The sequence below is a fragment of the Carassius gibelio genome, chromosome A14, assembly GCF_023724105.1.
Source record: "Carassius gibelio isolate Cgi1373 ecotype wild population from Czech Republic chromosome A14, carGib1.2-hapl.c, whole genome shotgun sequence".
Lineage (NCBI taxonomy): Eukaryota > Metazoa > Chordata > Actinopteri > Cypriniformes > Cyprinidae > Carassius > Carassius gibelio.
In genome coordinates this window covers 233216-250346 of record NC_068384.1, presented here as the reverse complement: position 1 = coordinate 250346, position 17131 = coordinate 233216, and the positions used below count along the sequence as shown (strand labels likewise).

The following is a 17131-nucleotide window of genomic DNA, read 5'->3' as shown; positions in this document are numbered from 1 at the left end:
GCTCAGTTTTCCTTGACTAAAAACACTGTCTCAGTGTCGATTGAAGGCCAAAACAGAGAGAAAAAAAATTGCGTTTTCAAACTAAAATGTTTTAGTTTGGACAAGACCTTAGGCTGGCCACAATAAAAGGCCAAATGTGCAGTTTTATCACACAGCACAATGCCACAAATGTCGCAAGTTTTGAGGGAATGAGGGAGTAATTGGCATGCTGACTGCAGGGATGTTCACTAGAGCTTTTGCCCATGAATTGAATGTAAATTTCTTTACCATAAGCCATCTCCAAAGGTGTTTCAGAGAATTTGGCAGTACATCCAAACGGCCTCACATCCGCAGACCACGTGTAACCACATCGGCCCAGGACCTCCACATCCAGTATCTTCACATCCAAGATCGTCTGAGACCAGTCAGCCAGACAGCTGCTGCACCAATCGGTTTGCATAACCAAAGCATTCGTTTATGGTATTTGGGAGAGGTGTTCTCTTCATGGATGAATACAGAGCAGATGGCAGACAGCGTGTATGGTGACGTGTGGGTGAGCGGTTTGCTGATGTCAACATTGTGGATCGAGTGGCCCATGGTGGCTGTGGGGTTATGGTATGGGCAGGTCTATTTTATGGACAAAGGACACTGGCACATTTTATTGATGGCATTTTGAATGCACAGAGATACCATGATGAGATCCTGAGACCCATTGTTGAGCAATTCATCCACGACCATCCCATTATGTTGCAGCATGATAATGCACAGCCTCATGTTGCAAGGATCTGTGCACAATTCCTGGAAGCTGAAAACATCTCAGTTCTTGCATGGCCAGCATACTCACTGGACATGTCACCCATTCAGCATGTTTATGATGCTCTGGATTGGCGTATACGACAGCGTGTTCCAGTCCCTGCTAATAACCAGCAACTTCGACCAGCCATTGAAGAGGAGTGGACCAACATTCCACAGGGCACAATCACAACCATTTTAATCGTCTATAATTTTGTTCAGCGTATAAAGATAGCGCCTATTTGAAAGCTTTTAAGACGTTTTCAGAGAAGTGAGCTCCAGGCTGACAGCAGCCGTTCAGAGCTCATATATCCACCAAGAACAGCTTTATCTCGGCCAGTCCTTTGGGAATTTGCTGCTGACTCTTTATGTAGATGATGTTAAACAAGGTTTAATTCATTTTGGTTATATTAAATGGGCAATCTTTGGACTTATTAATCTATTACTTGTTCCAGGAGAAGTCAATTTGGCTTTAGGAAAAAGTTAAGTTTCATATCTTTATATTTTTATGTAATTAAATCCTATGTTAACTAGAGTGCTGTATATGTCTGTGGTGAGTGGGGCGGGGGCTGAGAGCGGTGGGAACGGAGCGAGGCCGGTTGAGTGATTTGGAAATGAGTGACACCTGCTCCACTCACTGGTCTCGCGTCCCACGGAGGAGATCGGAAGGATACAAAAGAGGAGAGACGAACAGTGAAGGACGAGAAAGGACCAGGCTTGGGCTTTATTTTGTGTTTGGTTTTTGTTTGTGTGCGGCAGTCATCCACGAGGGGCTGTTGCGCTGTTTTGGTGTTTATTTCATCATTAAAGATTTATTTGGAAGTCCACTGGTTCCCGCCTCTTTCTTCCCAAGATTATGAAGTTTGTAAAGTGTTACAATGTGGTATTTGGTATTGTGAAAGGGTCTGATAGTGATTATAATTTCATCTTCAGAGAAAGTTACATTATTACGATTGTCTTTTGAGTGAGTTACAAGGACTTTTATATTGAAAGGGACTGAAACAAGGACATTATTGTTGCTTTAAACAGCCTTATGAGATGCAACCATAGGGACACAGCCAACAAGTCCGCTGTCATGGGAAATCCTCTTAACTGTTTAAAGTACGAAGACAAAGATATTGCTTTCCTCAGTGGATATTCAAACTGATCTTGATTTATGGATATAAGATCGGCCTGACGAATGAATATAAGATGCAATTAAAAGACTCACTCAAGCAATCTCTCTCATAATACTTGTCTCTACATGATACAATGAGCTGCAATGAAGCAACTCAACGTTCTTTCTTTTCTAGTTCTAAAGTGATGTTTTTGATTTAGTAAAAGAAGCTTAGACTTAACTGTTAAACTGTCACAACAAGACTTGAATCTGTGGTGAAAAGAAGTAGTTCTGCACAAAAGTGGATTTAAAAGGCACTCTTGTTGTTGTCTCTTTTTTATTTACACACTTGTACTGTTGAACTGTGTTGTATAAACCCAGTATCTCAATAAACTATATCGCATGGCTACTCGTGATATTGCTGCTACATACATGGATATATTTAATATATAATATAACTACATTTGAATGAGATTTAAGCAGTGATATTTTTTTACACAGTAGCTAATACAATCTTTCATAGACATACAAGCGCAATATATTAAAATTACTTCTGTATATATTTATATATTATTAAGATACTCAAGCAAGTGGCAAAACTTAAATGCAGCCTGCAGTCTTCATTTCTTAGGTTAAAAGGTAGTAGGCTATCACAAACATTTTAATTTAAAACTTACCATTGACCAAAACTTTCTTTTGCATTACATCCTTATTACAATCCTACTGGTCATTATTTTTTTCTTACTCCACGAATGTCATCTATATATCTATAGATATTCAAATATATTCGAATACATTGCATGATATTCGATATCTGTTCGAATTAGATTCTTCTCAAAAGTGACAGCCCTAACCCCCATTGCTAAAAAGCTGTCTTTAGGTTTAGGTACTTTTTTGCATTTAGGGTGTAATAAAACCTGGAATCGAACGCTTCTACCTGGACTAACTCGGAGCAAGAAAAGGAAGTAAAATTGTGTCTCAATTAGACACAGCTTTTAAAAAAATCTTGAATATTTTTAACTTGATACGACATTAAATGTAATGTTCAGGGGAATGTGTTAAAAAGAAACCGCGTGCCGTGAGATGTGATGCAGAAGCCAAATATCTCTTGCCTGAATGCGGCTGTGAAGATGGTGCTTTTGATCAGAGAAATGAAAATAAAGATGTAACTTCATTATAAAAATCTATTGACATTGCAGACCGCCTGGTAGCCAAAGCACTGCATGATAATGGAAGCCTTACAACGTAATTATATTCACACTCATTAATTGTTTGTGGCATCTCAGGTGATGATGCAGACCTGTGCAGTGAGTTACTGCAGGAGTCTCTGGACGCTCTGCGGGCTCTCCCAGAAGCTACACTGTTTGATGAGGGCACAGTGTCGCCCGTCTGGCTGGAGGTGGTCGAGAGGGCCACCAAATTCCTCAGGTTTGCCAGTCATTCACCTTCACTATTCCCAAATGCAGAAGTAGTAATATTAATTCCTGTGTAGTAATTTTTTATCTATTTTAACTAGAAAACTTGCATCAAGATACAGTACACCAAGATTGCATTTCATTTCATTTATTTAACCAAAAATACAGTTACATTTTATTGCAATTAATTTAATTGTTTACATTTTTTAATATATACATTTCTTATTTTTATTAGTTGAAAACTAATAAAAATAACTTTACGAAAAAATTATTCACTGTAACTTTTGATCAGTTTAAAGTGACCTTGCTAAATTAGTATTAATTTCCTACTTTATTTTTTTTCATGCAAACTGATCATAAATCTACATTGCTATTAAAGCTCATTTTACTTTGTTTTTCAGTGACATTCATGGAATTGCCAGTGGAAAAGCGCCCAGTAACATTCCCCTGCAGGATCAGCACCTGGCCCTGGCCATCCTTCTGGAGCTTGCAGTGCAGCGAGGAACTCTCAGGTATTCAGCATGATGTTTCATATGACCACTGTTCAAAATTCCTTTTGATAAAATGATCAAAATTACTCTGTAGAGTCGTATTCATAAATACTCAATCTCACTTTTTCATGCGATTTTTGTGTTTTAGTCAGCTGCTGTCTGCAGTTTTGCTGCTGCTGAGGCTCTGGGACAGTGGAACGAGAGAAATGGATAATGAGCGCTCGACCCAGGGCACCAGCGCCCCCTTACTGCCCCTCCTGCAGCGCTTCCAGAACATCCACAGCAGTAAGGAGGAGCCTGTTCCTGAAGAGGAGATTGAGGTGAGATTGAATTCTTGAATCATTTTTATAACTGCACTGTTCTTCCTGGTTTTATGTTTCACTACTTATGTTCTCAGATCCTTTCGGCCCCTCTGAGCCCAAATGAGAGTTTTCTGCGCTACCTTACACTGCCTCAAGATAATGACCTGGCCATTGATCTGCGGCAGACAGCTGTAGTCATCATGGCACACTTGGACCGCCTGGCGGCCCCATGCAGCCCCCCGCAGTGCAGCTCACCCACCTCTAACAAGGTACTACATGCAACATTGTGCACTGACATTTTATTTGCACCTCTTAATCATGCTACATGTTTGCCCGTGTGAGTCCCACTTTCATTGTTTGTGTTGGAGCTGCTTATTGACTCTAGAGCACAATGAATCTCTAGGAAGCCCCAGGGAACTCTTGTTTGTGGTTATGATCTATAATCCCTCTTTGAAGAAAGCAAAATCATTCTTCACAGAGCTCAATCTCTTCTTGTCTTTCTTCTTTCAGAGTACTCTGCAGGAGGTGATTGGTTGGGGTCTGCTTGGATGGAAACCTTACGCTAATGTGAATGGACCAATTCAGTGCAAGGCACTGTCAAACCTGGGCGTCACACAGATTGTCTGCTCAGAGAAGGGTTTCCTCATCTTGACCATCACTGGTGCCGTCTACACACAAAACTACAAAAGCACTACGCTAGTGAGTCCCTCATTTTGTTAGCTGTATGCTATGTTATTGTTGTTTTGTCTCTCACACTTTAGAGATTAATGTAAATGTGTGTGTGTGTGTATAGATGTTGCTGACCAAGAACTTCTCTTTATTTTTCTACTTTTGATTTGTGCACTGAACTAACCTGTTATTTCCTGTTAGGCCCCTATGCTAGTACACGCATTGTCATCCAGGAAAATAATGGAGCTTGCAGCTCACCCGGATGGGCAGCACTACTTGGCACTTTCAGTCAATGGGGAGGTGTTCTCATGGGGTTGTGGAGATGGAGGCAGGCTAGGACATGGAGACACTACGTAAGAGCACACCAAAATCATCAAACTTCCAATCTCATCTTTCAAACCCAAATACTGTATATGCACAACAGTTCAGAAGTTTCAGGTAGATACGATTTTTTAAATGTTTACAATGCTTACCAAGGCTGCATTTATGTTAAAAAAAATATAGAAAACGGTTAATATTGTGAAATATTATTACAATTAAAAATGTCCAGTTTTTCTTTATATTGCATTGTATTTACTTTAAAACCTAGCTTTGACATTACAGAACTAAACCGATTTTTTATATTTCAGAAGTTATTCTATTGTACTGATTTCTTGTTGTTATCAGTGCACTGATAAATATTTTTGTGGAATCTGTGCCTTTTTATAGAACAATTTACCTTGAATAGAATTTTTTTTTCATATTTTTGTTAGACAGGAAGAGCAAAGTAGAAAAACATTTGTTCTCACCGCAGGTGACATTTTCGAGCCTACAAGCTCTTCATCAGACAACAGACAACACATCAAGAGTTCAGCCCTTAAATACAAGCACAACCTAGATCACATGATCACCCACATGACCAAAAAAAAAACATACAAGGGCTATCAAAAAAATCACCTAACATATTGTTAATAAACATAAAACATAAAAGTGAAAACAAATTAATTACATTTACATTACATTTATTCATTTAGCAGACTCTTTTATCCAAAGCGACTTACAGATGAAGACAGTGGAAGCAATCAAAAACAACAAAAAGAGCAATGATATATAAGTGCTATAACAAGTCTCAGTTAGGTTAACACAGTACACGTAGCATGGGATTTTAACTAATATAATAAATAAAAAGAAAACAGATAGAATAAAAAAAAAAAAAAAGAATAGAGCAAGAGTAATTAATAGCATTAATTACAAATGCTAAACAAATATATCAAAAGATACCAGACTGGAAAAAATGTGAATGAACAATATCTCTCACACATATATATATATACTCCCTGACAAAAATCATGTCGCCTGTCCAAGTTGTAGGAACAACAAATAATAACTTGACTCATTTGTAATCAGAAGTGGCTTATTATGAAAGGCAAAGGCCTCTAGATTATGCTTATTTTAACAAAATAAAATCTTATCATGCCTTTACTTTTAATTATTTAATTAGGACAGAAAGGTCAGACTTTGCCTATAAAAAAGTATTGTCACTTAACAGAAATAATGCACAGTACAGAGCATGAAGTCTTGGTGCAGTGGAAAAAGAATTAATATTGTCTATCACTCCCATGAGCTTGGAGGACTGCATCCATACCTCTCTGCAATGACTCAAATAACTGACTCCTCTGAAATGGCAAAGAAAGCATTCTTGCAGGACTTCCAGAGATCATCAAGATTCTTTGGTTTCATCTTCAATGCCTTCTCCTTCATCTTACCCCAGACATGCTCAATAATGTTCATGTCTGGTGACTGGGCTGGCCAATCCTGGAGCACCTTGACATTCTTTGCTCTCGGGAACTTTGATATGGAGGCTGAAGTATGAGAAGGAGCGCCATCCTGCTGAAGAATTTGCCCTCTCTTGTTTTTTGGAATGTAATGGGCAGCAAGAATGTCTTGATACCTCAGGCTGTTGATGTTGCCATCCACTTTGCAGATCTCTGGCATGCCCCCATACTGAATGTTACCCCAAACCATTATATTTCCTCCACCGAACTTGACTGTTTTCTGTGTGAATCTTGGGCTCATGCTAGTTCCAGTAGGTCTTCTGCAGTATTTGCTACTATTGGGATGCAGTTCAATAGATGATTCATCGGAAAAATCAACCTTCTGCCACTTTTCCACAGTCCATCCTTCCTGCAAGCTGTGGGCCTTGGCAAATGCAACACAATTTTTTGCTGTCTTCTGTTTGATGCTGGTTTCTGAGCACTAATTCGGCCATTGAGACCACTGCTTGAGAGAATTCGACAAACTGTTGTAGATACAGGGGTTTTTGGTGACCAGTTCTTATGTAGCTCTACTCTGACCTGGGCCTGTCAACTGAACTGCTGGGGTTCTTCTTCTACACACCTGAGAATGTTAATTACAGTATTTGACCAGTCAAAACCAACCATTGTACTATGCAATTTAAAAACAATATAGTTCTTTGTATTCTTTGTATGCAAAGAATCACACAACATAAAGCGTGTTTACTTGTGCTTCTACAGGTATTTAGAGGAACCCACCATGATTGCAGTATTCTCAGGGAGGCCGGCAGGGAAGCAAGTTATTCACATCGCGTGTGGCAGCACGTACAGCGCAGCGATCACAGCAGACGGAGAGCTGTACACATGGGGCCGAGGAAACTACGGCAGGCTAGGCCACGGTAACATCTCCAGTATAAATCCAGTTCAAATCCACTGCTGTTTATAACAAGACATATATATAATCTTACTACAGGACACAGTTAAATGATGCTTGCATGCTTTTCTGAAGGCTCTAGTGAGGACCAGACCACTCCCATGCTGGTAACTGCTCTGAAGGGGCTTAAGGTCATCTATGTGGCATGTGGAAGTGGAGATGCTCAGACCCTCGCTGTGACTGAGAATGGTATACATCTCATAAAGGCACATTCAGAAGTGGTTTTAAGATAATGTTAGAATGGCATGATCATTTTTCTTGCGTGCTCTTTACAGGTCAGGTTTGGTCATGGGGTGATGGTGACTATGGTAAACTCGGTCGTGGGGGTAGTGATGGATGCAAAACGCCAAAACTTGTGGAGAAGTTACAGGATTTGGATATGGTGAAGGTGTGCTGTGGGAGCCAGTTCTCCGTAGCTCTCACTAAAGATGGACAAGTGTACACTTGGGGCAAAGGAGACAATCAGAGACTTGGCCACGGCACTGACGAACACGTCCGCTATCCCAAACTGCTCGACAGTCTACAAGGTTCAGTGTTTTCAGGAATTGCGTTTTCACAACATAAACATTTCAGGTTGTCGAAATCTGAAGGCAAAGTCAACATGACATTTAATATATTTTATAACATGTTCCACATCTAATATTGAAAAGTTCCTCATTGTGAATGTTTAATTCACATATTATTCCAAAGAAGGAAAACCATTTTGTTTTCTTTCATTGAAATGTTACCGTGTTGTTATTGTTAACTAAAACTGTTCAAATGCATTTTCAATTAAATAAAGCTGATATTAAATATTAGAAAACGAAGACTATATAAAAACTAGTATACATCAACATCGCATAAAAAATTACTAATATTTTAATTAAGATAAAAAAAAATAACATAAATGTATGTATAAAAGCTAGTTTAAAATATTAATAAATAAACACTATAGCCGCATAAGTAATTCTAAAATAACAAAATACAACAACAAAATAACAAAACAATTTGCCTATTTGAACAAAATAGGCAAATATTTAGGCATTTGTACAATCCAGATTTAATAAATTCCAGATGGATCAAATCAAGTCTCTCCCTACATTTTTTTGCCCATGGAATATTGACTTTTTTCACTTGTAAATGCTACATTATGGAAGCAAAATGGCATATCAAATTGACTTTATCAACACGTACATTTCAAAATATGGTTTATTTAAACTCTGTCACCAGTTTTCATCAATTTTTTAATCTGAAGTCTGCTTTTAACATTTAATTCTTTGTCAATTCAGGTAAGAGGGTGGTGGATGTAGCAGTTGGCTCTACACACTGCCTGGCCCTCACAGAAGAAGGAGAGGTGCACAGTTGGGGCAGTAATGATAAACTTCAGCACTTTGACACGCTCTTCTCCAATAAGAAGCAGCCTAAAGCCCTGCCAGGCCTTAATTCTAAACACATAATAGGCATCTCCTGTGGCCCTGGCCAGGTATAACCTGTCTTTCACCAGAATGTAATTCATTGTATGCTGCTTTTGACTGCATACTACTTATATTTTGTAATATTCTGTTTTTCAGAGTTTTGCATGGTCGTCATGCTCTGAGTGGTCCGTAGGGCTCCGTGTACCATTTGTGGTGGACGTGTGCACAATGACGTTCGACCAGCTGGACCTGCTGCTTCGGCAGGTCAGTGAGGGCATGGACGGCAGCTCTGATTGGCCACCGCCGCAGGAGAAAGAGTGCATGGTTGTGGCCGCTCTCAACCTGCTCAGATTACAGGTCAGTTGTCTAAAATTTTAGGCTTCTGACTGCCATATAATTGAACAAATTTACATTGATTTATTCCAAGATACCAGTTTGAATAGTATGTCCTCCTAAAAGCATAATTCATCTTGAATATTGTCATTGTATTCTATCTCTTCCAGCTCCATGCAGCCATCAGTAACCAGGTGGACCCTGAGGAGCTAGGTTTGGGCTTGGGAAGCGGGCTGCTTAATAACCTCAAGCAGACAGTGGTGACGCTGGCCAGCAACGCCGGGGTTTTAAACACTGTGCAGGTGGCTGCCCAGGCCGTGCTCCAGAGTGGCTGGTCAGTGCTACTGCCCACTGCAGAGGAAAGAGCGAGAGCCCTGTCCTCACTGCTGCCCAATGCAGGTCAGTTCATAAATAACTAAGTGCTACTACCGTATTTTTCGGACTATAAGTCGCATCAGTCCAAAAATACGTCATGACGAGGAAAAAAACATATATAAGTCTCACTGGACTATAAAGGCCTGTTCGCACCAAGAATGATAACTATAAAGATAACGATATTAGCACCATCACCAGTGAACGATATTGTTTGTGTATTCTAAGCGGACGCGAGTCTGCTGTTTTAAATTCTCGATCTCATTATAGCACGATTGATTCTGATTGGTTGGCAATGTATTTATCGTTCATCAGAGACAAAAAAAAGTGCAGCAACTGGCTGGTTTACATCTGGTAACATCTGTGGATAAATCCATCTTTAAAAAACAAAACAAAAAAACAAGCAGTCAATGTCATGTTTGTTTCTATCACAGCATTTATGGTTAAAAGCATTTCTGTATTTTTTAGCATCTGCTAATGAGATGAGTGTAAGTCCTGGCCGTTGCTTCATGATCGACCTCTTGGTTAGTAGTCTGATGGCCGACGGAGGGCTGGAGTCTGCTTTGAATGCTGCCATCACGGCTGAGATCCAGGTCAGCATGTTTTATTCATTAGACACTTCATCATTTATTCACCCTCCATGCATTGTATCTCCAACATTTAACAGAGCACTGCCAAAAACCAGACAGAGGAAACTGATTCATGACCCCTGAGGGAAAAGTGTCAAAAATCATTTCAGTTTTAAATGATTGTGTTATGTGTTATTTTAAACGTGTTAAACTCTGTTATTTATATATCTCTTTGTTTAATTTTTGTTTTGTTGTTTTTATTTTGTTTTGTTTTTAGTTCAGTTTAGTTTGTTGTTTTGTTTTTTATTTTATTTTGGTTTTAGTTTTGTTTTTAGTTTAGTTTGGTGTTTTGTTTTTTATTTTATTTTGGTTTTAGTTTTGTTTTTAGTTTAGTTTGGTGTTTTGTTTTTTATTTTAATTTGGTTTGTTTTTTAGTTTAGTTTTGTTTGGTTTGTTGTTTTTTTATTTAGATTTTTTGCGCTGTTTTAGTTTTGTTTTGACATTCCAATTAACTAATTTCTCTGCATTTCTTTTATTAGGATATCGAGGCTAAAAAAGAAGCACAGAAAGAGAAGGAGATCGATGAGCAGGAAGCCAGTGCCTCTTCTCTGCATCGCTGTCGCACCACACTGGACAAAGACCTGATCAACACCGGCATCTATGAGTCAACAAACAAGCAGAGCCTTCCATTGGTCCAGCTGGTCCAACAACTGCTCAGGTAATGCAGTGATTCACTTTTCAATGCATGAAACTTAAAGATGGCTTTAGAAAACTCTTAATCAACTGAACGTCATAGCCTTTAGTAACACTCTTCTTTGTGTATTATTCTGTAGAAACATTGCTTCACAGACTATAGCTCGTCTTAAGGATGTGGCACGACGAATCTCAAACTGCCAAGACACGGAGCAGGTCAGCAAGGAGCGCTCGGCCTCTCTGGACCTACTGCTGCGCTTTCAGAGGCTGTTGGTCTGCAAGCTGTATGTGGGGGTCAGTGGCACTGTGGGTGTGGGAGGATACAGTAAGTAGAAGAACTTAATTTTTCAGGGATTTTGTTAAGGTTTGAGCATTCAGTCAACCCTATCTCTTATTGTCACAGCTTTGAGTAACTCAGAGATTCTGGGAGTTGGGTCTCTTTTGAAGAAGTACATGGCTTTGCTGTGCACACACATTGGAGATATCCTTCCTGTTGCCACCAGCATCGCCCTCAACAGTCATCGTCACTTTGCAGAGGTGGCACGTGTCCTTGAGGGAGATCTCACAGGTAAAAATGTTACTATGTTAAATTCACCAAATTTAATTTAAAGCTTTAGGATGATTCTAGCATTGAAGGAATACATTCATCTAAAAATGACAATACTGTTATATGTATATTAATGTCATTCCAAACATATGTGATGCTTTTTAATTTCTGAGGTCTCTGAAGGCATTTTTAATTGCAAAGCATCCTGTTTCTTCATTCTCCAGGTGTTTTGCTGCCAGAGTTGATTGTCTCCATCGTGTTACTGCTGACCCGTGATGCTGGCCTGATGCAGGAGACTGGATCCATTCCTCTCCTCGCCGCTCTTCTGGAGCACGTGGACCGTTTTAACCATCTCTCCCCTGGAATGGAGAGAGATGATAATGAGGATCTCGCCTGGCCTGGACTCATGGGTATGAGACAGATTAATCCACACACCTCCTTCATTACCAAGACGGTCTGACTGCATAATTGAGTAATGTTTCAATCCAGTATGAATATATTTATGTATAAAAAAAGAAAAGAAAAAATGAAAGATCTTCTAGTAAAAACTAAAATAATAGTCAAAATAATTCTTTCTTTGAAGGATTCTTTTTCAATGGGTCAAGCTCAAAGAACAACGAGGAAGTGTCGCTTATCCGCAAAGCTGACCTGGAGAATCATAACAAAGATGGCGGTTTCTGGACTGTCATTGAAGGGAAGGTCTATGACATCAAAGACTTCCAGACGCAAACTTTAACTGGGAACAGCATCCTCGGTATAACAACATTACTCAAATGACTAAAACCTTTTACTTTGTTTTCAAATAAAACGTTTTCTAAGTTTATTCACTGTTTCCCCTCACAGCCCAGTTTGCTGGAGAAGACCCTGTAGTAGCTTTAGAGGCCGCTCTCCAGGTTGAAGACACAAGGGAGTTCATGCAAGCTTTCTGTGTGGGACAATACATGGAGGTCTGCGTGTCTTTTTGTTTTATAGATTCTAATTGCTTTCTTCTCAAATTGTTTGGACTTCATGTTGGTCTTCTTTTTTTGGCTGTCTTTCTCCAGCCCAACCAGGAAATGGTGACAACTCCTGACCTGAGCAGTCTGTCCTCACCTCTGATAGATGCTGAAAGGAACCTTGGTCTGCTACTGGGACTGCATGCCTCATATTTGGCTATGAGCACCCCTCTCTCCCGCATTGAAATAGAATGTGCCAGTGAGTCCGTTTTTTTAGCTTGTAATATTGCAAACGTTTCAGTGGTATGTCAATAAAAAACCTTGTACCTTCCAGAATGGCTCCAGTCGTCAATTTTCTTTGGTGGTCTTCAGACGAGTCAGATCCACTATAATTATAATGAGGAGAAGGATGAGGACCACTGCAGCTCTCCTGGGACCACCACACCAGACAAAGCCAAACTCTACTGCCGCAGAATCACCCTGAGTGATCACGCCCAGCCCTTCCTGCAGGCCATCGCTGACAACAACACCCAGGACCACACTGTGAAGGTCATACACAGAGAGAGACTATCACTGATTTGTCTCTTTATTTAGTATAATTTATTCCTAATATTTGACTGTCATTTTGATTATTACAGATCATGTATAATTGTTGGATTCTTTCTTATTTGCTACAGGACTTTCTATGCCAAATCGAGCGGTGCTGTAAACAGTACCATCTCATCACTCCCATCACTTTTCCGCCTGAACATCCTGTAGAGGAAGTGGGCCGCCTGCTGCTCTGCTGCCTTCTCAAGCACCATGACCTTGGTAACTTAAAAAGTGCTGGTTTTTATGGCTTCTCTGTATTTCTGATTTCTGAAATCCTGCTCTGTGCACTTGTCAAAAACTCTAGACGGAGTTGTCAGTGTTATTGGTATAATTTCTGTTTTCTTATACAGGTCATGTCGCCCTCTCACTTGTTGATCAGTGTGCCTTGGGTGTGGACCAGGGGAAACAGAGGTCCCTCCCTAAATCTGTGATTGATGTGTGTCGAATGGTGTACCAGGCCAAATGTTCTTTGATAAAAGTGAGCGTAATAATATATGTGATAAAATGTAATTTAGTAATAACATACACTTAGCACCGTAGCTTTATAATTTAATACATGGTTATGCCAGGTGTAAATGGGGTTGGAGTGTGATGATGATTTCTTTGACCCCCCCACTCTCTGATCTTTCCCCCATCTGCTACAGACGCACCAGGAGCAAGGCCGCTCTTATAAGGAGGTGTGCGCCCCAGTGATCGAGAGGCTGCGTTTCCTGTTCAATGAGCTCCGGCCTGCTGTCAGCAATGACCTGTCCATTGTGTCCAAACTGAAGCTGCTGAGCTCTCAGCCTCGCTGGAAAAGGATCACGCAGAAACTGATCAGAGACCGCCGCAAAAAGAGAGGTGACTAATAGTCTAATAGTTCTTTTAAATGTGAATGTGTAAAAGCATGTTCAGTTTATAATTCTAGCATGTTTTGCTTATTGTCTCAGTGCCTAAGAAATCAGAGTCCGCTGATTTGGAGGAGGACAAGATGGAGAGGGAAGGGACCAATGAGGAGCTGCCTGCTCCAATCAGTCCCGCCCCTGTGGACAAGAAACAAACCACTGTCAGATCCCCAAAGGTTTGCTGTTGTCCATTTATCCTCAGTATTCTCTCTCTACTGCTTGATTTGGGGATTTACTTTTTGTTCGGCGTACACTTGTCTTTACTAGTTTATTAACTAGGTTTACTATTTGTAAACTTATTTTCTTACTAGTTAATTATTTATTAACATTTTAATGGTTTAATAGTGTCTCTGTGCGTTAATAAATTTGACATGTCTTTACTGAGGAGCTTTTGTTTATGATTATACAATTAATTTGAATTACTGTAAAGCATGTCACGTAATTCATTCTATTACATTTCTTTATTTGATTAACAGCCTTGTTCATTTTCTTCTCCTTTATCTTGCAGCAGGATAAGTGGCAGCCTCTACTAAGCACCATAGGCAGTGTTCAGAAGTACCGCTGGTTAAAGCACAGCGTTCAGGGCTCCTTCTCTCAGTCCAGCCTCATGAGCGCCATCGTTGAGTTTGCTTTGAAAGAGGAACCGCTGGATGTGGAGAAGATGAGGAAGTGCCTTCTTAAACAGGTAGTTAAAATGTTTTGTGTTGTCTAAAAAGGTAGTTATTAACATAAAATGGACCTGTAAATGACAGTATTTAACTCCTAACAATAACTCCTGTGTACAGTTGGAGCGAGCTGAGGTCCGGCTGGAGGGTATAGATACTATGTTGAAGCTGGCATCCAAAAACTTCCTCCTGCCTTCCGTACAGTACGCCATGCTCTGTGGTTGGCAGAGAGTCATACCTGAAGGGACCAATATTGGGCAAGTTTAAAGATATAAACGATCTTCAAGCAGGATATTTGTTTTGCATGTTCTGTTTTTAGCAGATTCTTTTGTGTTTTGCAGAATATTTTAGTATGGCAGTACAGTATCTTGCATTGGTTTGTATTTACATTAATATCCGTTTTGCCCTGATAGAGAGCCCCTGGCTGACTGCCTAAAGGATGTAGATCTCATTCCTCCATTTAACCGCATGTTGCTGGAGGTGACGTTCGGTAAGCTCTATGCCTGGGCTATCCAGAATGTCCGCAACATCTTGTTGGAGGCCAGCGGCAAGTTCAAGGAGCTGGGTATGAGTGATGGCATTACAATGATTATAAAACGCATTTAATTCATGTATTTATGTGCACTACCCCTTCAAAAGTTTGGGGTCAGTAAGATTGTTTGAAAGAAGCCTGTTATGCTCACAAAGGCCACATTTTTTGATTCGAAAATAGTCATAAAGTGAATATTGTGAAATATTATTACAATTTAAAATAACTATTTTCTAGCCATAGAAAATAATAATAGTAATAGATTTTAAAATGTAAATTATTGCTGTGGTGGCAACGCTGAATTTTTAGCATCCATTTCCCCAGTCTTCATGTCTCGCATGATTCTTCAAAATCATTCGTACTGATTTGGTGCGCAGTAATTTTTTTTTTTATTATTTTCAATGCTGAAAACAGTTTTGCTGCTTAGTTTGTTTATGCAAATTGATAAAAAAAGTTTGGCATTTACTTGAAATATGGATTCTACTGTCACCTAAATGTGAACGTCTCTGACTTATTGTCTACATAATGCATCCTTGCTGAATAAAAATCATTTCAAAAATATTTTATTTAAAATAACAAAAAAAAAAACTTACAGTCCCCAGCTATTTGAATGGTGTTTGGTATTACTGAATGTTGTTTCCTCTCTTCCAGGGGTGCAGCCAGTGCCTTTGCAGACCATCACTAATGAGAACCCAGCAGGCCCCAGTTTGGGAACCATTCCTCAGGCACGCTTCCTGCTGGCCATGCTCCATATGCTCACTCTCAAACATGGAGCCAACAGCCTCAGTCTCCTGCTGAACTCTGGCATCCTCGCCCTCACCCAGAGTGTACTTCGACTCATTGGTCAGGACCTTCTCTCGACTTGCTTTCTTAAATCAGATGGGTTTTATTTTATAGAGCCAGTTGTATACTGTCAGATGGACTTTATTGTAAAGGGTAATTTTCAACAGGGAGAGGTTGATCTCTTCTATACTGTTTAATGTGTTTTGTGAATATGTCGGCATTGCATGGCACAGGTCCCAGCTCTGATAGCTGTGAAGAGGAGCTGAGCTCTGTAGCTCACGGAGACTCTGCTACAGTTCTCGAGGAGTCCAGGAAGGAGACGACCCCCACCCCTCTTCCTGCCTCTGGCCCTGAATTGGCAGCTATGATGAAGATTGGCACTAGGGTGATGAGAGGACCTGACTGGAAATGGGGAGATCAGGCAAGTTAAAGCTGATGTGTTTGCCTTGTTATTTACACTTGCAATGGAGTGTTCCTATAAGTGTGCACAAATTAGGGACGTGCGATATGTATTGCCTGCAATTAATATAGTAAAGTTGTTATTTTAACATTTGACATTTTGAAGTATTTTGCAGAAACCATGCAGTGCTTATTTAGAGTGCATTCTTTCACTGCATGATACAATCTGTTAAAATGCATTTAGAATGATCACAAATTCAAGACATTGGGGCAGAAAATATATATATTTATACCACTTCATATAATTAATCAATTTCACACAAAGAGTGACGTATAACAAGAAATTAAGAGATTTAGAGACCATAATTCCTTTTTTTTTTTTTTTTTTGCTCTATTTAGACAACATGATAGTGTTTAGTTCCTGAATGAATCAACTGTTTAAATAATTCGGTGACAGTGACTTGCTGCCACTACATTTAAAGTGTCTTTCATTGATTTAAATCATTTAAAATTTTAGTATTCAAAATTTTTTATGTTTAATGTTAAAACATTATTTATTTGTAATTGCAGGTTAAATGCATTCATGCCTTGCATTAAACAGTGTACCTCTAAATGCCACTTCAGATGCATCTTCTATGTTTCATCTGCATTGTGAAGAATAATTTGATCAATACTGATTTCATTTGCTTGGTAGCAGTCTAATTGTCTTGTTATTCTAATTCACTGATTAAATGTAAGATTCTGACTCAAAAGATAAAGGTCACATTAAGAAAATATGGCTTTACAAAGGTAGAAATTCCCATGAAATGCAAAAATCTGTAAAAATCAGTTTTAACTTATTGGTTAATTTTTGAATATTTAAGACTTTAAGAGTCAGTTGTCAGTACCAACACAATAACACACTCAGCAAAATATTGCCTAATTATCTTTTATTGATAAGATACCAGAAAATATTGAGATATTATTTTTTGTCAATATCGCACACCC

The 17131-nt window shown here is 39.4% G+C and overlaps 1 protein-coding gene across 1 annotated transcript; it reads left to right on the top strand.

Annotated features, from left to right (window-relative positions):
- Positions 1 to 3129: 3129 nt before the first annotated feature.
- Positions 3130 to 16175, top strand: LOC128027069 (E3 ubiquitin-protein ligase HERC2-like). Its single transcript, XM_052614386.1, has 30 exons — positions 3130 to 3295; positions 3684 to 3794; positions 3922 to 4093; positions 4171 to 4344; positions 4586 to 4774; positions 4946 to 5097; positions 7258 to 7415; positions 7526 to 7639; positions 7726 to 7977; positions 8719 to 8912; positions 9001 to 9201; positions 9348 to 9576; positions 10018 to 10142; positions 10658 to 10836; positions 10952 to 11136; positions 11215 to 11379; positions 11583 to 11768; positions 11942 to 12112; positions 12202 to 12305; positions 12402 to 12552; positions 12628 to 12842; positions 12971 to 13103; positions 13235 to 13362; positions 13529 to 13724; positions 13814 to 13944; positions 14277 to 14453; positions 14554 to 14690; positions 14847 to 14998; positions 15614 to 15805; positions 15979 to 16175. The coding sequence occupies exons 3-30, from the start codon at positions 3980 to 3982 to the stop codon at positions 16173 to 16175; spliced, it is 4701 nt and encodes a 1566-aa protein (XP_052470346.1). The 5' UTR covers positions 3130 to 3295; positions 3684 to 3794; positions 3922 to 3979.
- The last annotated feature ends 956 nt before the right edge of the window (positions 16176 to 17131 follow it).